Source organism: Manis pentadactyla, chromosome 14 (assembly GCF_030020395.1).
Source record: "Manis pentadactyla isolate mManPen7 chromosome 14, mManPen7.hap1, whole genome shotgun sequence".
Lineage (NCBI taxonomy): Eukaryota > Metazoa > Chordata > Mammalia > Pholidota > Manidae > Manis > Manis pentadactyla.
Genome location: NC_080032.1, coordinates 37097973 through 37123201, shown reverse-complemented (window position 1 = coordinate 37123201; position 25229 = coordinate 37097973). Strand labels below are relative to the sequence as shown.

The 25229-nt window shown below is 43.1% G+C and overlaps 1 protein-coding gene across 2 annotated transcripts in view; it reads right to left on the bottom strand.

The window, feature by feature from the left end:
• The window catches only part of OSBPL10 (oxysterol binding protein like 10), a 292172-nt gene that overhangs the window by 75434 nt on the left and 191509 nt on the right, over positions 1–25229 (bottom strand). For both annotated transcript variants that reach the window (XM_036886119.2, XM_036886120.2), the window contains one exon: positions 4508–4718. In XM_036886119.2, coding sequence (XP_036742014.2) covers positions 4508–4718 — 211 coding nt within the window. The remainder of the gene's footprint in view (positions 1–4507; positions 4719–25229) is intronic.

Sequence of the window (25229 nt, the reverse complement as noted above, 5' to 3'; positions counted from 1 at the left end):
GATAATCACTTCAATAAATGGTGCTGTGAAAACTGGAGAGCAATGTCAAAAGAATGAAACTGGACCACTTTCTTACACCATATACAAAAATTAATTTAAAATGGATTAAAAACTAAATGTAAGACCTGGACCATAAAACTGTTAATAGAAAAGTAGGTGGTAAAATCTTCGACACTGGTCTTGGCAATTTTTTTTTCTGGATATATCCCCTCAGGCAAGGTCAACAAAAGCAAAAGCAAACAAGTAGAACTATATCAAACTAAAAAGCTTCTGCACAGCAAAGGAAACTCTCAATAAAACAAAAAAGGCAACCTACTGAAGGGGAAAAGATAACTACAAATGATGTATCTATTAAGGGGTTAACAGGCAATATATATAAAGAACTCATACAACTCAACACCAAAATAAATAACCCAATTTAAAAATGGGCAGAGGACCTGAATAGACATTTTTCCAAAGATGGCATAGAGATGGCCATCAGATGAAAAGATGCTCAATATCAGTAATCATTGGGAAATGCAAATCAAAATCACAGTGAGGTATCACCTCATACCAGTCAGAATGGCTAGTATCCACAAGATATATATAAGAAATGTTGGCAGGATGTGGAGAAAAGGGAACCCTTTTTAACTGTTGGTAAGAATGTAAATTGGTGCAGCCACTAGGGAAAACAGAATGGAGGTTCCTCAAAAAATTAAAAATAGAAATACCATACAAACAAGTAACACTTCTGGGTATTTACTTGGAGAAAACAAAATCACTAATTGAAATGATATATGCATTCCTATGTTTATCACAGCAATATTTACAATAGACAAGATATGGAAGCATCCTAAGTGTGCACTGATAGATGAATGGACAAAGAAGATTTGGTACATATATACAATGGCATATTATTCAGCCATGAAAAGAATGAAATCTTGTGATTTATGACAACATGGATGGGCCTAGAGAGTTCTATGCTAAGTAAATAAGTCAGACAGAGAGAGAAAAATACTTGTATATCACTTATATGTGGAATTTTAAAAACAAAACAAATGAACAAAGACAGAAACAGACTCATAAATACAGAAAACAAAACTGGTGACCAGAAGGAAGGAAAATGGGGAGATCAGCAAAACAGGCAAAGGGTTGGTTAAGGAGTACAATTTCCAGTTATAAAATAAGTCATGGGGAATGAAAAGTAAAACATAGGGAATGTTATCAACAATAATATAACAACTTTGCTTGGTGACAAACGTTAGCTACACTTTTTGCAGTGAGCATTTTGTTATGTATATAACTGTCAAATCATTTGACAAGTTTATGTCATATGTACAGCAGTGTGATGTTGTACACCTGAAACAATTTTAGTGTTTTGTGTCAACCGTACTTCAATCAAAAATTTTTTTTAATTTTAAACCAAGTCACTTTATTTAATCTACAAAGCTCTCCATAAACAGAAGTTACATGAAGAATTTCAGCCCACTCTTATCTTAGTGACAACATCAGAGACCAATCTAGGAACTCAGAATGTACAGACAGAATGCAGATGAATACTCAAGTATTTTTATAATTTTAGTCCAGTTGCTCTGTGTGTTTGAAATGAAATGAGCATTAGGGAGCAACATTGCAAATAAAGGCTCCAATATCAACATATTCCCCAGAAGATACAATATAATGCTACAGAAGATCAAATGCTACAAGGCCACAAATTAACTTTGGATTCAGAAAAGAGGCACAAGATTAAAAAAAAAACACAACAGTGCAGAGATCAGAAAGCAGAGACTCAGCAAGCAAGAACAATGTGTATGGCATTTGGCATGCTGTGGGTAATCTGCACCTCCTGCCCACCGAACATTTAAAGGACACTCTGGCAGTTTTGCTTTAATGAGATTTTGATTTCCATCCACCCAGGCTGGCACTCCTTAGATATAACTGTTATGTTTTTATCAGTGGGAATCAGGCTGCTATAAGCTACCATCAACCACAAGGGCCATGAGATTCTAAACAAGTTCTATTTTGTAATGACATTCCTGGGGTCACCATATTCTCTCATTCCACTAGCTTGAAATTCTGGAATTCTGTTTCAACAGCAGACAACTATGATGTTCTGGGTACTGGAAGTAATTCAGCTTTTTCCCAATGTGTGGCATAGATTTAAAAAGGACTCGTGCAGAATGCTTTGAGAAACTTAAGGGAATGAATATAACTTTCAGAAGGGGTAAGACAAGGAAACAGAGCAATCAATCTGAAGCTTCATGCTCCCTCTATTTTCCATCCTTCAGAAAGCTCCTTATAAAAATGGCTAAAGGAAGGCCAGAGGTACAAGCAGGGCAGAAGGGAGGGAGGGGTGGGGCCAGGCAGGAGACACATCGGGCAGCACTGTATGCGGCTTAACTTGAGGGACACCACTGGGTCTCTCCTGCCAGTTTCCATTTCCATTTCCATTTCCACTGTCACCACATCTGAAATTCCAACTTGAGCTTTGTCCCCTAAAACCCTTAAAAACTCCAGAGATCCAGAAAAATCAGGAAAAACATTAGGAATTTGCTAGAAACCAGCACTGAAAAAAGATGTATGAGATTCAATTTAGGAATAAGAAAATGTTTCAACCTTGTAGTTCCTAGTGGAAGATTCACGGAGTGAGCCCAGTAGGTTGCAGAGGCTGGAATATAGGATGGCAGAGATCACAAAAACCTGGAAAAGTCTCCAGCCTAACTCTGAATTTGTGTTCAAGCCTCAGGGGACTTACTGAGACTCAGGCCAGATCAGGAAAGGTCAAGGATTCTCAGAGGGCCTACAGCATTAGAGCTTCATTTTTCAAGCTGTGAAGTTAGAGGAAAGAGAGAGGGCAGACTTGGGAGCCTCACTCTGTGCCTGAATACACTCACATCCTCTCAGAGACTGGATCCTGCATGAGCATTTTTTTTTCTTTTGCTGTAAAGGACATTAATAGAGTAATTGGCAAGCTTTAGTATAGTCTGCAGATAAGGGAATAATGTTGTATTTGCATTAATTTACTTATTTGGATCATTGTGCTATTTTATATAGGTGGGAGTCCTTTTTTAAAGAAATACACACTTAAGTATATAAGGGTAAAGACATGTCATACCTGCAACTTACTCTGAAAGTGGTTAGAAAATTCTAATATACTTAGAAAGAGAGAATGATGATGAAGCAAATTTCATAAATGTTATCATTTGGGGAATTCGGAGACAGATATATGAGAATTTTTCATCCTATTTTTACAACTTAGCTGAAGTCTGAAATTCTTTCAAAGCAAAAAAGTAAAGAAAACAAAATGAATACATACCTACCCTGAGATAATTATGTGAGCAGGACTGCATCCCTGGCCCCAGTTTGGGGGTTCCAGAACCCACTGGGTGGTCTGTTCTGGCATGAGCAAAGAACCCCTGGCAGAGGAAGGCTTCTGCCGCAGTGGGAAGGACCATCTCTCGCCTCAGCTCTGCCACTTAGCTGGTGGCCTTGGGCCAGTGATTCAACCACCCTGAGCCTCAGCATCTCCTCCATGGATGGACATTAACAATACCTACTCGGTGAAGATCTCATAAAACGTGTGGCCAAGGGCCAAACACTGGTAGAATCAAGCTCAGTAAATGGTGGTGGGTATTACAGAAAGAAACCCAGGTTACCCCCAACTCCCACAGTCTGCTCTGGAAAACCAACATCCCTTTTAGTCTTAGTGAAACGGAGGGCAAAGGGGACTTGAGGCAAGCCTGAGATTAAGACTCTCACTGACAACCGAGCTTTACCTCTTACCACCTAAGCTGCCTCGTTTCCTAATTCAGTGAACCTGGGTGACAAAGGTCAGTGAGGCTCGTGTTAGTCTCTTAATTCTAATACTTTATAATTACACATAACAGGAGCAATCTCATGCTATTTTCACCTTTATCACTGAATTTCATCTTCACTAATATCTTCATTAACTGCTTATTGATTACACCCTCCTCCAAAATGATGGAGGCATCTAAGAAAATGTATTAATTCCAGTCCCTTGATAAAGAGCACAAAACGCCCTGGTATGTGACCCAGAGAAATTCTCACAGGTCCCCGAGGGGACACGCAGGAGGATGCTCACCCAGGCGACAGGGGGCAACGTGCATGTCCACCACCAGAGAGCAGGGATGCACACACATCATAAGCACAGTCAGCAGCAATGGACCCCACGCTGCCATGGCAATGGATCTTCAAAACCTAACAGTGGGCGCAAAGTCACAGATGGGATGACACGGCAAGCGTGATGCCAGCAAGCCTTGACAGAGTTCTACAGCATTCATGCAAGCCCGTTAGTTAAATGTTTCACAGGCTATGGTATCTCTAATTGGTAAAAGAAAAATATATCCCAAACTGGGTAGGAAAGTAGAGAGGAGTAAGTAGCAAAACAGCTGGATTAAGGATAGGTGGATGGATGGATTCATAGGAGGAAGACAATGGGGGAACGGACACACATACCCAACCATGGTACTTGTTTGCAAATGCAGATAAGCCTGCTGGGAGGTCTCACCTGAGGCCCCTGGCTTGTGGCTGGGCTGGCCCACCTGCTGCACGCTCTGCTGTAGCAAGTGGAGGCACTCCCCGAGGCAGCTGAGGGTGGCAGCCGAGGTAGCTTTCAGGAGCAGCAGATCCTGGTCCAAGGCAGTGAGGGGGCCGGACCCGGGCAGAGACTCGATGGCGTGCACGAGGTTCTTCTGTTGTCCTTCCACCTGGTTCATCATCTACAGAATAGCAAGACAGCACGGAGGTGAGAGCCAGGGTCCTCCTTTCAGCAGGCGGGGCCAGCCCTCCAACCGTGCGACTGGATACAGGTTAGGGGAAAGTGGTGAGAGAACGTCCACCACCCTGACCACAGGTGCTGGGAGTCAGCGCAGAGGGCACTCAGCACACACTGGCCTTCTGACAATGCAGACCTGGGTGACACATCTGCAGGCCAAAGGCACACATCTGCAGTTTTGGTCACCAGATAATCTCAGAACTTTAGAGCTGAGAGGGAGCATTAGGGCCATCTGGGTTTGTCATTTAACAGATCTTCTTAAGGTAAGTCAGTAATAAATACATTAAAAGTAGAAGTTCTGGTGATCATTCCTCAAGGTTGTTTTACTATGGAAGGTTATCTGAGGCACAGACAACCCGTGGCTTTGCCTCCAGGCAAAGTTAATTCTCTGCTTTCCCTCCAGCTCCAATTCCTAACTCCTTGGCAGACTTTGTAAAGTTCAAAAAAACAGAAGTGAATTCTGGGGCTGATATTTGTATGAGTGAGATCATAGAAAAGTCAGCACTGAACCACTCCACTCCAAAAATGCTAACCAGGATGGGACGGTCTTCACACCGTGTAAGATGTCAGGAGGAAGAGAAAACCCATGAATTCTAGAGCCAGCCCTTCTCCTACTCCAAAAGTGAAAGTACAGACACCCAAAATCCCCACATTTTGTGGCCTGGCTTCGATCTGTAAGGTACAGATAAGCAGCAGTCTAACTGTATGTTTAAGTGACCAATCAAGGAGAAAGGAACTCAAGAACAACAAAAGGACTTTGCTGGTTATCTTGTCAGTGTTTTACAACTTGGCCTACTAAACAAGACAACGTACATAATGTGCATGCCCAGCAAACGGACAGTCGTTCTTAGAAGTGGAGGAGCTAAAGCAACCTGCCCAGCATCGTGGGGTTGGTCAGCCGCCAAGGCAGGAACCAACTCGTGGTCTCTAGACTCCAGTCCACCATTCTTGAAGCTTCCCACCCAAAAGCCATTTTTAATTTGAAGCAGTATCTCCCACTTTGTCACTGCCCCAAGAGGACCCTTGTCACCATCATAATGTCAGCAGCTGGAGAGAAGCAATATAATTCTGTAAGGACCCCAGGACTTGCACACAAAATTCACTCCACGCTTGGCCTTATTTTTCTATTTCCTTTTCAAAACAAATACCTGGCATTTTCTATCACTCTGGGTAGTTATCTTATTTTTTTTTTATTTAAAATTTTTTAAAAACCCTCATCCTTTGAAATCCTACTTACCAAAACAGGAGCCATTACTTCAAAAAAATTTTTTTTTAATCCATGTGAAATACGCCACACAGACCTGGCTTGGAGCATTCTCAGCTTAAAGTGCCCACCCACCCTTTGCCCATGCAAATTATTTTTTGCAGATTACACAGGTTGGATCTACTCAGCCTCCTAAAGCACCTGGAGCATAAGGCGGGTACAGTAAGTATTCATTTCTCCCTCTGGTGTTTGCTAAAAAGTCATCTTCTCAGGATAGCTTCCTGAACCACACAATTTAAAGGTGCATCTCCAGCCCAACCCCAGGCACTCTTATCTTCCTCATAAACTTATTTTTCTCCAGAGCACTTACCACCTTCCACCCTAACTCATAATTTACTTATTTCTTATGTTCATTTGTGCTAGTGTGAGAGCAGAGATCAGCCCCAGAATTCACTTCTGTTTTTTGAACTTTACAATTATGTCTGTTCCGTTCACTCATGTACCCCAAGTACAGTAAATACCTATTAATGAATGAAGAAATGAATGACTCCCCAGTCTCACTCTTCTCTCTGAGATGCAAGAGAATAACCCACTTACGATACAGTCAACAGAAATCATTGTACTTGATTAGCATAATATGGCTGGAGACTTAATAAAGGAGAATACTTTATTACCAGTTTAAGTTTGCCAAGAAGTAACTGCCAATGGGTTAAATTAAACTTCACCCACAATAAAATGTTCATGCATTCTTTGACAGTCATCTACCTGGAGAACTGCTAACAGGGAGCAGAGGATTTCAAGCTAATTGCTGGAGTCAGCGTTTCTGCAAATTCCCACAACAAAATCTTGTCACAAAAACATGATATGTGGAAAGGGGAAAAGAAAAATAATGATGAAACATATAAAGCATTATGTTCTTGACTATTATGGATGATGCCATAAGGATTAAGAGAAGAGGTGAATAAAATCAAGCCATTAACACTACGGAATACACTCATTTTTAATCAACAAAAAGAACTAACTAGATTCCAGTTATGTAGTATAGGTTATTAATACTTGTTATTTCACAAGCATACAATATTACATAAATCTTAGATAATAAAAACACAAAATTAACTTACAGAATCTTCTACTACATTGCAACTGAGGCATGCCCAGAGATAGAATCCACGTATATGCTCTTTGAAAAGTACTCACCAGTATTTATCGAGAGCCTAGTACCAGTACCAGAGGCAGGATCACCTGCTGGAGGAGGCATCTGAACCAGCAGTAGAGCTGACAGTTACTACAACTGGAAAAGTACTGGCACCGGTAGGGGTGCAGGGGTGAACAGGGGTCAGGGCAGAGGTCAGGGAGCTAAGTGCCCCACAGTCAAGGCCCAGTCTCACACAAGAACTTTCCTGCTCAAAATGCCAGTAGTACCTCATGAGTAACCCTGTGCTAAAGACCTATCAATAACCACTTGATGGAAGTCAACATCTTTCTTGGTATACTAAGAGCACTAAAATGAAACAAGCCTAGCACAGTGCCTGCCACATAGCAGACACCTCCCCAAGGGTCACTTTCTCCCCTTTTTCCATTGGATGCAAAACAAAACTGTCATCTTTAATGACATAATCGATGCCAATTTTCACTTTATATTAGCTTCATCAAGCTCCAAAAGAAATTGAATGAGCATAAAAGAAATACAGGCCTCCCAGCCTCAGAGCAGTCTATCGCAATTACTGCTCTCACCATTCTACGACTGGGAGGCACTAATGAAGAGTCTTCATAAGACTTTGGAAGAACAAGTTTTAGCTGTTTCCACATCTAATTTTAATTAAGGGTACATATGAGGGGATGAATGTGGCACTGGGAAGCTCTATGTGGCCAGAATATCAACAGCAAATTCCTAAAGCAGTTCCCTCTCCTTCAAGGTTCCTATGGGCTTATCAAGAGCAGAGCACAGCCATCTAAGAAGAGACTCATTTACCTTTTCCAGCCTTTGAAAAGCATGAACCACTTATTTTAATGACAGAAGTTTCAAATCAGAGCTCTCAATGCTTCTTCTGAAGCACATCAACATTAATCATTTGTGGTGTTTGAAAACCAAACAACAAAAAAGCACAGTTTCATTTTCCTGGTATTTAACTTCCACAACCATTACCAGGAGCATCACCACCTAGTAACAGGGGCAAAATGGGTCCCCAAAGGAAATTTCAGAGGTCCACCCCCTGAAAATGTGAACTCTGATGTCAAAATCAACTAAATGCACACCAAATTGAATTTCACAGGTAAGTAAACCTCACAAGGCAAGAACAAATTCAATGGCCCATTTCTCACAGCAGAAACAATGGTGTACCTTTGTTTCTTGGGAAAGAACCCTTCCAAACCATGGGAGCTAATGTTAGTAAAACCAGTGGCTGCAGATCTTACGTTATTCCTTTACTTCAATGATGCTGAAACCAGTAAGTGGAGACCAAAACCCCAAGTCACCCAGTGGAAGAGGGAAATATCTCCAAAAAAATCAACCACTAGGTCTTCAATGACCCTACTGCAGGGGTCAGCAAACTTCTGTAAAAGGCCAGCAAATATTCAAGGCTTTTTGAGCCGCCAGGTCTCTGTGGCAACTATTCTGCCGCTACAGCTTGAAAGCAGTCAGACCAGGTCCAAATGTTAGGCAGTAAGACAGAGATGAGCAGGATGAGAAGAGGGTGGGGCCCACCAATAACTCAGGGCAGATCAAGCCAGAGAACTAGAAAAGACTCCTGCCCTTTATAATGTGAGTTCATTCCACAGGCTCTGAATCTGGGCTGACCCTGAGACTTGGTCCAACTAATGCAGGTGAGATCGGGTGGAGACAAGGGATAAGCATCATGATTAATTTTCCTTAAAAAGTGCCAAGATTAGCATAATAAGAACAGGAGGGACTTACCATAAGGCAAAGCAAGCAGTCTTAAATGATGTGTTCCCAATATGCGGAAGTGGCCACTATCTTAGAAAGAACAAAAGGTTTGTCCTACAGAATCACCTAGAGGACTGGCTATAGACGATGGCACACCAGCTCTCACCGGAGATAAACATCACAAGACTGCCTGACAAGCTTGACAAGCTTATGCCCCCCAAATCCTTTACCTTTATCCCATTCTTGAAACTCCTTAAAAGGCAGAATCCAAGCTTTTGGGTGAGCTGCCTCCTCTCTGAGGTTGCCCACACTCTCCTTTTCTTGGAGTGTGTGTTTTCAAAAGACTCTTTACTGCTCAACTTAATACATTCTGTCTCTGTGCTCTTGCAGTGGTGTCTGTCACTTTGCTATTCCGTTCTATTTTCCAGACTTTAAGCATAAGTCTTCACTTCCTCTGACCTACTCCAAATAAGTAGGGAGGGGCTACTGAGGGCTCTGATTTGGGCCTGCAAGTTCCCGTGGCCTGGGTGACCCAGGTGGAATGGCAGCTATACCATGACGCTCCTTAGCAGCCTGCCTGTAAATCTTCTCTTGGCCTTTAGGAAGTTCTCAAAACATCATCTCACTCCATCCAGGGCTCTGCGGCTCCCCCAACTCCTGGGGTGGTAGGGGCTTAGTTCCCACACCGTGCATATCCAAGCAGACACTGGCTGCCAGGTGACACCAGCTTTAGGAGTTGGCAGGGGATGTGCCCTGTGCCGAGCAGCAGTTCAATGAGCTTCCCTTTCCTCCCTCTGTTTTTCCTCCCCCTCTCTGCTTTATTCAAGCAAACCTGCCTTTATCTACCTTGACTCTATCTAGCCCATTCCTCCCTTAGAGTATATTCAACTAAAACTTTCTTCACTACCTTCAATCCTTTGTCTCAGCAGGGACAAGAACCAACCAAGGGGGACAACCTCATCACCCCAACACAAATAGCTGAGCGTGACAGTCAACCCACCCTTCACCTCAGTTCATTTCAGCATGGGCATCGGATAACTGTTTTTTCTCATTCAAGTTGTGATTTTTGTTAGGCAAGAAAACAGATATGAGCGGGGTGGAAAAAACAAGATCAGTAAAGCCCCCTAGAAAAGACTCAGGTAACAACTTAAAACTAGAAATCCAGAAAAGACTCAAAGTCAGTTAATCAGTTAAACTCAAAAGGTCAAGAGCAACTTGGCCTGGAAGGTTTGAATATTCCCCAGATAAGGAAAGTATCTTAGATCATTGTAAGATTTACTGTAGCCTGCTAAAAGGCCCACCCATAAACAGCATAATAAAGACAGGGAAATCCCACCTTAAAACCAAAATTGCATTTTGGAAAAAACCCAGGAAGTTTAAGAAGAATGATTCTTAACATACTCTTGAGCAAACAAATAACTCTGCCCACCTAGGAGGAAGGGCAGACAGTCTTGATTGATAAGCTAATTTTAGAGAACTACCTAGAGGGCTGACTGATAAGAAACTGAATGTTTCATCAAAGATCTTGAGACCACTTAACACACCCCTAGCCCTTTGTCACATTCCTGAAAAATCCTTAAAAGGGGGAACCTCCAATCTTTCAGAGCGTCTGCTCTCTGAGGTTGCCCTGTCTCAGAGTGTGTATGTAACTAACTTTTCCCAGCCCTCAGGGAGCTCCTCTCTCTGAGGTCGCCTGCACTTCTTTCTCTCTAAGTAACTTTAAATAAAACTTTTACTCTGCCTCACTACTGTGTCTCTGCCCTTCAATTCTTTGTCGCAGTGGGAACAAGAACCAAGGAAAATACACAACGCCTCTCCCCCAACAATTTCACTGGTTCTTGGTATGAGGGGTGATTTTCAGTTGCATCCTAGACAATTCAGCTACCATGTAAGGAGATTCTGGGTCCAACTTGGATGTTTTTTTTCTTTTTAAGCATCAGGAAATCACATGTTCAGGCTCAGCACGCAGGCCCTAGCCTACTTTGATGGCCTGTGGTTTCCCTGACAATCTAATTTCAGTGCCTTTATGGTGCTTTCGATCTGCCTGGTTTGCCTCCTGTCTTGGGGTGTCTCCACTGCAAGTGTTGCCTGAGAGGACAGAAAGCGAGTGGTGTCTCCAGGTGGGAGAACGTGGTCTCCAGACCGTCCCCCTAGACCTCAGGTTGGAAGTCATTTTTATGCCTTAGGGTGTAAGAATCTGCCTTCCTTTCAAAGATACATAAGTGCAGGCATCCTGTTTCCACCTCCAAGTTGAAGACTGCTTCATAAGCAGACCACACTGGCCAGATGGAAGGTTGCTACACAGCATCCATTAGTCTTTCCAGTAGTAGAATCTACACTTTCTTTTAGAAAATTGACATGAGAGAGCATTTATCGTTTCTAGACTCCTACCTCCTTTCTGGATTCCAACCCACTCCGCTTTGGACTTCATGGCGTCATCATTGAGGCTGAACCATTACTGAAGACCTCAGCCAAACTTCTCCATCACTCCCCTCCTAGGCAAGGCAGGCTGATGGCATTTTTAAATTCGACATTTTGACACTTGGCCTTTACCATGAGATGAGGGGGACAGAAACGAAAAAAAAAAGAGTGGTTGAAAGGCCTACCCAGAGATGAAGGACATCCAAAATCTGTTCTCTCTATGGCTTAAATAAAGTATGTGCATGTTAAGGAGTTTTGGTGCTGTTTATAAATGAGCCCGTGCTGCCACCAGAAAAAGGTAAAAGCAAAATTCTGAATTGCATACATATACACACACTCTCTCAAAAGACACTTTCTAAAAATGTGGGGATGAGTCTGCTCCATTTCTTAAAAACCAATCCCTGTCTGTCGGATCTTCACCGTTGGCTTTCCTCAGCCATTTTCTCACCACCCCCAATTGTAACCCACACTGCACAAATACGAAATGCAGATTTTATCTTCAAAAACTCATAACAAGTAAACCCATACTGCGACGTTTGAGAAATACAATAGCATTCACAGTCAAATGGACCTTCCAGCTCTCTTGGCTGGCTCTTCATTTTGGCAGCAGGAAATCTCAGTTTGTAGAGGCCAGGTATCCTGGCTGCAGGCACAGCTCCATGTGGAAGGCAGTCCCCACACCCACTTCCATGCCCTTTGCACTAGGAGACCCCTGTCCACCCACCTCCTCCTCTTTCTTTTTTATAATCTGAAAGCAAAAAGCACACCTTCTGCCTCAGAGAGCAACTATAACGTGGGTAAAACTGCAGTATTTCCAGAATCTCTCGCCAGGCTTTAGTGCATCTCTGTATCAATACGTTTTCCAAAGGGTGGAGAGTAGTCCATCTCCATATCAATAGGTGATTACAAGGTGGGGTGGAGAGGCAAGGGGTGGGGGGGTGGCAGAAATCTTTTTTTTTTGTCTTCTTCCCAGCCAGGATGGGGAGAGACACAAGTCAGCAGAAATAGATGACTTCTTCTAAGCAATAAATGGGTTTCTCCCGCTTTATTTCTCCCTTTGACTGATTTCAGCTTCGAAGGTTTATTTGCCCCAGGCTGGGAACACATTTTCCCCCCAGAGTTACATACGGTAAAGGTTCTTCCACTGTCCCTCACTCCGCCCTTTCTCTTCACCTAGAAACAATGTATGTATGTGTGTGTGTGTTTCCTGACTACAAAAGGAGTTTTTGTCATCAACCATCCCAACAAAATAATACTAAACAGAAGGAAGTAAAAATTATTTGTGACCCTACTTCTGAGATTTAAGTAGCCTCTGTTAATATTCCTGTATTACTCTGACTCTTCTAATTTATACACACACACACAGAGGTTATACCATTCTATTTAAAAAGGATCACTCCTTATATGTAATTTTGTAATCTTTTACCACTTCGAATGCACCACCTCAAATGCCTGGGATTCACTTCAAAATAATCCAGTGGGGGTGGAGGAGTAAGGGTGAAACATTGGTTTTAGGGGGTGCTGGAGCTGTTGATGGTGACGTGAAGCTCCCAATTATCTTCTCTAATGTTTTTATCTTTGAAATTTTCATAATAACAAGGTGTTTTTAAGATAGGAGGAGATACACCATTATGGGTTTAATTGTGTTCCCGCAAAGTTCATTTGTTGAATTTTCTAATCCTCAGTACCTCAAATGTGACCTTTTTTGGAGAAAGCCTCTTTACAGAGGTATAAACCATGTTAAAATGACATCCTTAGAGTGGGTCTTAATCCAATTTGACTGGTGCCTTTATAAAAAGGGGAAATTTGGACCCAGACATACACAGAGGGCAGATGGGGGAAGCCTGGGAAAAAATGACAAGCCAGGGAGACAGACCTGGAGGGATCCTCCCTCACAGCCCTCAGAAGGAACTATCCCGCCAATGCCTTGATTTTGGACGTCTACCCTCCAGAACTATGAGATAATCAATTTCTGTTGCTTAAGCCCCCCCAGTCTGTGGTACTTTGTTCCTGCAGCCCTAGAAAACTAATGCATGCATTGTGGACATCTGTCCACATCAGTAAAAATTTTCATGGCTGCATGTATGTGAGCTTTAACTCCAAGCAAAGCAGACCCTGACTTTAGAGCAAAATATCCTTTGCACCACCCCATCATCACATCTCATGTCATTTTTGCTACAGGAATCAACAGGTGGAGAATGCAATTTCAGAATTACATAACAGAAGATGCCTACACAAAGGTTAAATGTTATTTTTGAGTCCCTGTGTTTGTACTGAATGTTAACATGTTGGTACTAGGGGTGCAAGAGAGAAATCAAATGATCTCTTGTTCTGAAAGAAATGCCATGGGTCAACCAATAGAAGGATTCTGAGTAGGAGCTAAGGGATTGGTAAATAATTAATCACTCATTCATCTGCACCCTCTGCCTCCCACACACAAAGACACGGACCTGAACTCGATGCCACGTGTGGACACAGAGCTCCGTCTTTGCACACGGGCTGGCCACCCTGGCTCAATGCCAGCCACCAGGGCTTCGGCAATATCTCCACCTACTACAGCAGGGCTACTCTTCTGTTTTCAAGGAAAACTGCTCCCATCTTTTTCTCTTTTTGTATGAAAGTCATACTTATCACAGAAATAAAATCAAATAGAAGAAAAAAATACCCATAACCCACCTGAAACCAAAAAAGTAAATGTTAAAATCTTGGTGTATATACTTACAACATTTTTATGCATATATATGCACTTCTCCTTTTCATGAAAATGGTTGCACATCAAAATACTGCTTGTAACCTTTTTATTCCATATACCAAGTCAATAAATTTTGACAATGCTATTTAAAATATAAAAGATCATTCCATCACATAAATGTGCCATAATTTACCGCCCAATTTCCTACTGCTGGACATGATGAGGAGGTCTTTCTTCTCTGTGACAAATTACAGTTCAACAAACTTCTCTGTAGCTAAATGTCAGCATAAATTTGTAATGATTTTCTTAAACTCGAAGAAGAGGAATTGCTACAATGAGGGTATTTTAACATTAATTTTAAGGTTTTTGGTAAATACTGCCAGCTCCCTGTCAAAAAAATTATAGCAATCTGTATTCCCTCAGCAGTGTGAGCTGTTGTTCTCTAAAATCATCTTTTTTTCCTTAATCAATTTCATAGGCAAAATCCAAAAAAAACAAAAAGCAGTATTTCATTATTTTAATTCATTGCACACATCCCTGTGTAATCTGGGGATAAAGAAAGGTTAAGGATTTCCCATAACCAGTAACCCATAATAAATAAACTCCAGAGATCGAATGCATGGTATAATGAATACAGACAATATTGTACTGCATTCAAATTGCTAGGAGACTAGAAGTTAATTATTCCAATTGCTAAAAAGAAAGAATTATGTAAAGTGATAGAGGTGCTAAATGTCACTACAATAGTCATAATACTGCAACATATAAATGTACCAAGTCAACATGTTACACTCCTGAAATGTACACAATGTTACATGTCAGATTTATTCAATAAAAAAGAAGTTTCTGTATCCAGAAAGGGAAATTTAAGCCAATAATAGAAGTACTCCAGAGAGTGTGTTCCCTTCATCAGGGTGGCAGCAGTGACACGGTTCGGGACTTCAGACCCGACGGTCCCGGCCACGGAAGGGAAGCTGAAGTCCAGCGGCAAAGGGGGGAAGGACTGTTGGGAGAACCACAGGGAGCCACAGGCTCTCACTTCTCTCCTAAGACCAGGGGACAAGGGGAAGCCATGCCACACCTTCACAGTGCCAGGCGGAGAACTTCTACCTGGACCTCACCCAACTGCCCAAGTTTGCCTAGTTTATTCTGTTCCCAGAACCCACCAGATAAGGGAAGTGCATTTGTCCACCATGGCCAAGCCCGCCCCAGCCCCTGTGCCTGATTTCAGCCCAGCATTTAAGCTGAAGGGGAAGGCAGCCCTTTGCTTTCCCCACATTTCCCCTTCTCTTCATGTACCTCCAGCAACAGCCATTTATCTGACAGACAACAACAGAAGTAGAATTAGACAGTAGAAGCAGGGCCATTTCAGACCTGAGGTCGGGGAGTTCACAGAAGCTCTTTCTCATTCATAAATCTCTCATCCTCCCCTCTGCCCTGGCCACAAGGCTGGCCGGTTAGTGCAATTCTCCTATGAGCCAAACCACGATCCACGGAAGTGGAGGTGTCAGGACTGAAGTCCAGTGTTCCAAGTCCAACTTCTCTGCCCCCTGCCTCCTTCCCAGCAAAAAGAACAACATTGCTCTCAGATGATTCATTTCCATGTGCATGTGCACGTGCACACACACACACACACGCACACACACACAATATGATGTTCACCTACATGGCCTTCCACCTGAAAGGCAGTACATGCTGAACAGCAAGCTGTCCTATCCCCTGGGTCGCATCACCCCAAACTGAATATGAACAAGTTAAGACCACAGACTCTTCTGGGTAAATCCTCAAAAAAGAAAATGTAATTCATAAACAAAACCTGAACAATAAAGGGTAAGGATTTGTTCTGTAAACTGTGTGGAAGCTTCACTCAGAAGTCCTCTAATCAGGAACTGTTAAACACACCTTCTGTAAAAACCAATAACTAAATGCTGCTTTACTGGCCCACTTCAGACATCTTCTGATCAGGCTGCAGCTTCTCAGCAAATGCTTGCTGGCTTATCAGTTGTTGTTTAACCTCCTACAGAATGTAACTGTACAAACGAACCAAAAATCGAGTTTGAAATCAAACCATTTTCTTGTGCCTGCTTTACATCTGTCTGTCCACTCACAGGCCACCTACATGTGCAGCCTATCTCAAAAGAACCTCTGTTTCTGGATATTCAACCTCCATTTTGGGAAATTCTTTTATTTTACAGGGACAGCAAGCTGTTGCTAAGAATTCCTGAAGAAAATATGCCAGCAGACATCTCAGAATAATATTCCAGCTTCAGCTTGGCAGCACACATTTATCCCACACTGGGCCCAGCTATATACCTACTAAAGGCCTGCCATTCTCTTTTAAAACCTCTTTATGTTTTTAGTTCAAATGTCTACCCGAAGTAGTAGACAAGAATACAATATAGTTCTCTTTTCCTGTTAAAGTTAATTTCACCAGTGCCAATTATTTTCAGGAAAGAAATGCATCTCCAAAGGATACCTGAAGTGGGGGAGGTAAGATTGGACAAAAATTTCCCGTCTCCAGGCAAATCCTTTACAGCACTTGAGCCCCAGCAAATCAAACTCTGGAGAGACAAATGCATTTATCAGTAATTTGCTCCATTAATCTGACAGGGAAAATTATGTTAAGGGATAAGCCACCAGTAATTAATATTTATTGTATCCCCACTGGGTAGATGACACTGCAGTCCCCAGTTTACAGAAGAGAGAACACCATCCCAGCACACAAACTGCTTACGGTGTAATCCTCCAGGTGCTCAAATATGATGGGATAATGATGTGTAATAAACACACCGTGTTTTACAAAACAGCTCACTGCCTGTTGCAAATGCCTGCATTTAAAATTGCTTTCCAGTGATGGAAATGAACTGGCCTAGGCCCATCCACATTCCCTCATGCTTCTGGCAAACACTTTTTAAGAGAGTATAAGCATGTGTAGTCCATGACCACTATTCACATAAACAAACATGGCAAAGGAATTTATTATAATTAGTTCTGTGCATGTCTGTCTCCAAAGCCCAGCTTCCTGAGTGAATCAGCCCATCAATCTTCTGCCATACTATGGGAAGGGCCGCCAGGACCTGTTTATCAAAGGGTGCTATTCCCAGGAAATGCCTGGGAAATGTGTCCTGGGTGGAGAAGAGAGGGAAGGGAAGAGTAGGCAAGGGAATGAAAGGAGGAAAACGGAGGGAGAAAAATGGAAGAAGAGGGGAGAAAGGAGGAAGGAAGGATGGAGCACCAAGGTTTTGGGAAGTTTTAATAAGCTGGCATGGTTCACTAGCAAATCCCAAAACTACTTCCACTCAAAGAATAAAGGATGTTTCTCCCCTTTAGCTTGGGGCCTTGAACTTCAGCCTTAACTGCTAGTCCTCTCCAGCACCAGCACCAGAGGGAGGGGACACTTTAGCTGCATATTAGACATCTCTGGGCACACAGCAGTCCCAAATTCCTTAGAGCCTCTGTTAGCTCCTGGGAAAAACAAGGCCCACCTGAATGGGTTCCAGGCCCACCTTCCACCACAGGCCGTGGAATGCCATCCTCCTGCTTCATCCGTACTTTCTCTCCAGACCGCAGCTCCCAGGTGGCTTTCACCAATTAGCTTCCACCAACTCCCCAAGAGGCCGTGACCCCCGTCACCCACAGAACACATCGTGGGTGCGATTCAGTGCTGAGTTACATTATTCCTTGGTTAATCTCGCTCACCTCTCTCAGGCTCTGAGCTCCCTGAGGACGAGGACCTTGTTCCTTCCATTCACTGCCGTTTCCCTTTCACCTAGGACGAGGCCTGGCAAACCGCAGGCAAGAAATATTAGCTGTCAGAATGAGGGAATGGCTCTATGACGGAGAGCACCCGGGCATCTCCCTGGGACCTGGGAAGTGGCTGCCCCCTCCCGCCCAGGCCTGAAAGAAAGATGGGGAGATCAGAATGCCACTAAGAGATGGACCGTACGAACAAAAGTGCCCAAGTAACATCAAAATGACCACGAATGGGTCTTTCCAGCCAACAAGTGAAGGCAGTTCAATACCAGATCTGAGGATGAACAGGAACAAACTGATTTTTTTCTTGCTTTATCAAGATGGAGGACTTCAGTAGTTCGAGAACAAGGGTCCACACTTTCCCTCATGCCTCCCAGGCTCTGGTTGATCATGGTCATACACAGTGTTGAGTATGAAGAATAGAAACCCACCCAGACACAAGAAAGAGGTACCCAGAGTCTACTAGAAGGGGCTACTCTCTCTGTCCTTCAGAAATACCAGTCTCTTGTCTCTAGGTTCTCTGGTCATTGCACCTTTTCTCTTCTAGCTCAACTGAAAACTCCTTCCACGTACAAATCCTAGCAGAGCCACTGAAGTCAAAACTACCCAATCTCACAGGACTGGCTTCCTCTCTCTCCTAATTCAGATCTGAGAGAATGTATGATTGGCTGGCCCTGGTCCGGTCAGCCCACCCTGGGCGTGCGTACAATGGTGGCCACATGACACAGCCATGTATACACAGACCTGCCCCTCACACTGGGTCTCCCCTCTACCCACTTCTCTTTGTGATGTTTAACCCAACAGGACTCCAATATTTGGAGATACAGGGATGAATGCTGTTCACAAGTACTCAAGAAACTCACATCACAAGATTTATGTGTCTGCTGGAGTATCAGTCAATGCTTTTATATGAAACACTTAGTCAATGAGGTATTGCCCTAAACTTAACACTGGTGTGGTATGAATGCCAGGCTGACACAGCTTTCCGTCCAAGGGTTGTAGAAGTATACCAACTTCTTGTAAATGCTCATGATAAATATCCATGCCAATGAAACCCAGGCTATCCCAACTCTTCTTTCATTTGTAGCACCATCACATAAGGCAAAGTCAACAGAGTCCACGAGGTTAAAAGGAGTTTGAGACAGGTGCCCAACCCACAGTCCTCTCAGCCTCTACTTTTCCTGATGATTTTCCAAAGTCTAGAAGACAACCCAGTTAGCTGTGTTACCTTTTTCTCATTTCAGGCTTACACGTCTAATACTTCCATTAACTGTGAAAACTAAAGCTAGCACCACGGAGCTCTGGGTTTTGCTTCGGCATTAGCCAGCTCTCCCTAAGGAACCCTCTGGAGTTTTCCCTATGCAGCTCTGACTGAAACAGTTCTCTTTTTTCACGGGAATAAATGCTTTTCTTCCCATGAGCATCACTAAACCTGAGGGAGACAAAGAAAATGCCTGGCCCTGGCAACAACCTCGGAAAGCACAGGATCTGAAAACAGAATCACATGGAATTCTCACAAAAGGTGGCTTGTATATCTCATTCCTGTCTTCTCATGAATATACTACCTATTTGGGCAACTTTGGCCCTCCTGACTCTCTCTTCTCATCCCTCTTGGTCAACGTGCCCTGGATTTCCAATGCCCAGCTCAGGGCTGGGCTTCTCCACGAAGCTCTCCTCACTTCCTAGGCAGAACCTACCAGCTGCCATGCCCTAGTCTGTGAGAGCCCGACCCCACCATGCCTCAGTCTGTGAAAGCCCCCACACCATGAGCACGCACCTTTCTCCCTTTGAGTTCCTGAGGTCTGGGGTGCAGCCCCCCGACCCATTCCCTCAGCGCCAGGCTAGTGCAGGGTGACGTGATTTCTTCAATGAACCACTCAGTATGTCGGGTTATCACTTCAGTCTTCAGGTTTGTTCTTTCTTGGCAAAAATGCTCTACTTTAGTTGTTGTACTGGTGTCAGCAGTTGGAGCTGCCTAATCTTGTGTAATCTGGGTATTTACAGAAGAAAAATGTATTTTCTTCAGTTCAGAAAATACTTAGAAAGGACTATCTCCCTTTAGACTTATTTGTGTACTGTTAATTCACCATCTTTAACCTTTTAGGAAATGTGCAGTATTAGCAACTCTTCCAGATATTTTGTCACGATTCCCAACTGCAAAATAAATGCATGTGGTAATTCTTTCCATAACTACAATTTAAATACATATTTCACTCTAGGGATAAACTGGCTTTATTTTCATGTAAATTTAGTACCAATAAAAGGTAACACTCGGCTGAGGAAATGCTCACTGGCTCCTTTCACAGGCTTCTGACTATATGTTACCTTCCGCAAGAAAAATTTCCTCCACTTCTGCATGCAGGTATTCTTTTAAGGGCTCAGTAGCACTCAAGTGAAAACAAGGACCATTTTCCCCGCCCCCTGCTGCCCCCTGCTGCCCCCTGCTGGAAGGATGGATCTTTGCCAGACACTGGCCTCTCCTGAGAAGATGAGGGCCATAGACAACATCAGCCACTGGCTTAGTGGATGCCACCCCACATAGAGAGTAAGAAAGGGCAACAGACATGGCTCCTTAAGGGTTTTAAAAGTGAACAGCAGAGACAGAGTGTGTACATATGAAATTATTGAAGGACAGCATACAATTATGCTTTTAAGTGGCGAAGTAAGGGCTGCCCAGACTAAAAAGATGCTGGTAGTAGGGGTGAGGCCCGTCAAGGCAGAGGTCCAATAAAGGTGTGAGGGTCACCAACCTTTTCACCCCTAAGGAACCCCACCTCACCCAGCATGGACTTCTTGCTTTCAGTAACTCGGCCACCTAACAAAACCAGAGTACCCAGAAAACAAAGAAACAGATTATTGTTTGAATTTTAGGTATTTTCAAATGATAAAATAGCCCACATGCCTGCTAAGAGAGAAGGTTCTGGGATCCATGAGCCTGAAGAGACGTTGTTGCAGGGGGCTTCTCAGGAGGTCTGGGAATACCCAGGAAGTGTATTTAATGAAAGGGTTTTGTGCGTGGGGGCACTGTCCCCTCCCCCCACCTCCAAGAAAGAGTCTTTAGCTTTCATTAGCTTTTCAAAGGGACCTGTGGCACACAATCAATATCAATCAATGAACAAACAAAACTCAACTCTAGGACTGCGGATCTCACGCTCAGAATCCCGGTACACTCGGGAGAAAGGGTGCAGCAAGCACTTCTGTGGACATGCCTACTGTCCCCTTCCTGTCCTGAGAGGCTACCACTCAGGTTTAAATTGAAGAAAAAATACCTATTCTTCCTTTCCATACTGACTCCATAATTACACTGCGCAGCAACATTTTAAAAACTTAATGAGAAAGAAAAAGGTAACCGCGACCAGCCATAATTCTTAACCATTTATCCTGTATAGTCAGCTCTCCTCAGCAAACAGGTTAGTCTCCACTTGCAAAGCTGGTTTGAGAACACACCTGCTATGTTAGCAGTCTACAGAAAATGATCAGCTAAAGTACTGGCATGCACTTATCTGAACTCGGCTTCATAGACAATTAATATGTAAATAAAAAGGGGAGAGCGTGTGCAAGTCCCTAACCCAGTGAATCTGCTAGTTGGAGGAGGTAGACTCTCCCACCCCCCACTCTGGGAAGCAGCAGAGTTAAGGGTCTGGGTGTGCAGGCTCAGGACCACTTACTAGTGTAACCTCAGGCCTGTGGTTAGTCCTTCTGGACCTTAGCATTCTTACTTCAAATGGGGCTCATAGTCAGTAACTGTAAACCACTGAGAAATGTTCCTAAGACACAGCAAGTGGCACACAAGTGTTCGTGGCCGCTGCTATTCCGACTACCATAATTACCATTCTGAAGATTAAATAGGATCATGCAAAAAATACTTAAAAACAGTGCCAGGGGTGAAGGCAATGCTCAGTAACCACCACTCAGTTCACAGTGGTGATGGTGAACACAAGTGGAAGAGTAAACACAGATAAGGAAATTTTTTTTGTTGTTTTATCCAGACATCATAAAACATTTATTTAAGAAGCAGTATATTCAATTTAAAACATATTACACTTCTCTTGCAGAATCATTTGCCTTCCCCATTGTAAAAGGTACGTAGTTGTCTTACGCATTTTAAAAAGAACGTCACCCAATCAATGGCTGTTGAATCTCCTTATTTGCCGTAGTTCCATAAAGTTGTCACAAACACTGAATTAGCAAATACTGAACTATTGCTCCTACAGGAAATACAAGAAGCTCCTGTGAGCCTACAGTGACAACCCTGTCAACTGCAGCATCACCTGCATTACACAGGTTTGTTTGCAAACATCCTTGTAAGACAAGCTATTTGCATTAGCATTGTAAACTGCCTTTTCCGTACAGTCCGTTTCCTATATAACACGTATCAAGTACAGTCAGTTCTCACTGTTCATAGTAATTATGTTTTATTAAGTCACCATGAGAAGTGAGTTATCAAATAACTACAGGACCATTACTCCTAGGGCAAATGTGTGTGTATGTGTGTGTGTACGCACATATGCATATGCATCTCAGATAATGATCTCAAATTCCAAAACCAACTTTCCATGGTAGAGCTGTTGTCTTTATCTTATGAAAGAAACAAAAAAGAGGCTCAGAAGTGTTAGGTCACTTGCCTGGGGCCACCGACAAGTGCCAGAGACAGGATTCAAACCCTGCCCCACTGGCCTAGCTGAGGAGCTTCTTGCACTACGCTAGTTGCCCCTCCTGTGCCCAGCCTCCAGTCACCTCTGTAGGGCAGCGAAAACAAGAGGGCAGCACACCACCTTCTTTGACTCAGCTGGGAATGTGTGCCCTGGGCAACAAACAGACTCTTTGATTTTTACACATGTCTGCAAATGACTCCAAAAGTGCTGAGAGTCCATTTTGGAGTTAAAAATATATTTTAGCAAATAGAAGAATCTGCAAATCCAGAATCCATGAATAATGACAATATCTATTTTGCAAAATTCTTCATCATTCTCTTGATCTTCAGAACCTGGAACTGTGACACTTTGTGCGCTGTGTCACTTTTTGGAATACAAGAGCTGGCCAGCACAAGCCGAGAAAGGTCTAAAGTCTTCCTGACCGTGGGTAACATTCGAGAATTTCTTCAGCCCCACAATAATGCTGCCCGCTAGGCTTGTTTTCTTTCTTTAAACATGGGCTGTCATCTCAGGAATCCCCAAGTTTACTGCTTTTCCATCTTTCCAGTTTCCTCAGACACTACAGATGTTCCATTAGCATTTTCCAGAGTAGCCTCACATACAGATCTGCAAATTTCCTCTTCCTTTTTGTGGATGTACCATTTTTTGCTTCATTACCACTGAACCCCCAGTCAACAGCACTGCAGCCCCCACCTGAACGAAGCTCCTTTCAGCACTGGCATCTCCTCCCTCGGGCACATCCCAGCCTTCCCGTACTGGGACATCTGACAGCTCCTCAGCACTCCCCTGGGGGCCATTTCAAACGGCCACATCACCAACCAAAAGGACATACATATGCAAAAAAATGTGGCACTAAATCGTGAACAGGACACTTGCTTATGATCTGAGAGCTGCAACAGGAAGGCAGAGTGTCCCCTTGTTGGACCTCAGCTCAGCACATCAAGTGACAAAATTCTTTGTAGCTTCTACATGTGTCTGTTACTATCTCGAGTATTGTTTCTAGGATTACAGATAAACGTTAGTAAGTAGGCAAATCTGCAGGCACAGAATCCATGAAAAATGAGGATCAACTATATATTTTTTAATTATTAAAGTATTTTTAAAGCCTAGAGCTATCAAGCTAATACAGACTCAAGCCAAAGGGAAAATACATAATATTGTATGTGTGTGCACGCACGCATGTGTGCATGTTTACATGAAACCATTCCACTCTGTTTTCTCTTCGTACAATTATAAGCCTTTGATTACTGAGAGAAGAGAGACATTTCTTGTTCACCACTATCTCCACTTTAAAACAGGCAGTTTAACTTGACTCAATTATTTTAAAGTTCTGTGATGAATAGTAAATTGAAACGATCTTCACCATTACAGTAATTTAAGTTCAGAAAAAGACATGTCCCTAAAGCTTTAAAAGTATTGATTTTGATGTAGAATAAAGGATCTCAAATACTTTTTTTTTTGGTGAGGGGAGGGAGTAATCATTCTCCAGGCAGCCTTTATACAACAAATTTTATTGGATTTCACAGTTCAGGCTGTCACTTTAGTTGCTAAATGTTGTTCTCCTATGGATTCCATTCTGCTTTTAAGCAGCAGGTTATTTTGTTCACAGTTCACAGAGGCCATTTTTTAAAGCTATTTAAAGTTTCTGGGAACACACCTTCAGGATGGCAGATTTAAAATGGGCCCTCTTCTAGGCAAGGGAACATAGCAGTGAACACACCAACGAAAATCCCTGCCTGTGTGAGCTGATGTCCTAAGGGAGGAAAACGGACCCTGAGTAAACAGACAAGGGGCAGCGAAGGTCACGAGTGGGGAGTGTTACGGAGAAAGATCGGGAAAAAGAACAGGAGACGGAGGGCAAGGGGCCTGCACTTTTAAAAGGTGTGTGATCAGGGGAGGCCTCACTAAGACCACCTATGAGTGAACAGCTCAAGGAAGGTTTAACTTGAATTGAACTCAGTCAATAGCACTGAAATCCTCAGAACCAAAGGAGGGATGTTCTAGGAAGGGAGGGACCGCAGGAAGCGGGCGGCCCTGAGGCAGGAGCAGGCCCACTGTAGCTGACAAACTTCGAGGCCAGAGGGGCTGGAGTCAGAGAGGGGAAGAGATGGGGAAGGTGTCAGAGAGGCAAGGAAGGGCTGCACGTGTGGGGCCACTGGGTCTGTCTGTAAATCTAGACGGCACTGTGTTAGAAGGGGCACGTTAGAGGCTTTCTTTTAGGTGGGGTTTACTTACGGTCTTTCAGATTTTCCATATTCAGATAAACATAGACTAGAAACCCACCTACTCACCACCGAGATTCAACAGCTAACATTTTGTCATATTTATGTGTACCCATGTATTTGTATCTCCCTCTCACATATTAGTTTTCCCCAAAACTTTTGAAGTTAGGTTTGCCAGGACATTCTTCTACTTGTCCACAATTCTACCATCTCACTTCATAGAAGTAAAAATAGTTCCATTAAATTATCTAATGCATAATCCACATTTATATGTCCCCAGTTGTCCAAAACATTAAGGCCCATGTATGGAGTTCGGTTGCTATGTCACTGGAGTCTCTTTATAACACAAGGTCTCCACATTCATTTTTACTACTTGAAGAGACAAGGCCTGTAAGATATGCCACATTCTAGATTTGCCTGACTGCTCCCTCACAGTGGTGTTTAACACGCTTCTCTACCCCCTGTATTTTCTGTAAACCAGAAGGCACATCTAATGGCTTGAATAGATTCAGACTGGGGGGCGTAACCGACGCATTGCTGAGAATGCCACGTTGAGTGACACCAGCAGGCATGATACATCAGGTTGTCCCACCATAATGATGCTCAAGGTGAAAACACTGATGT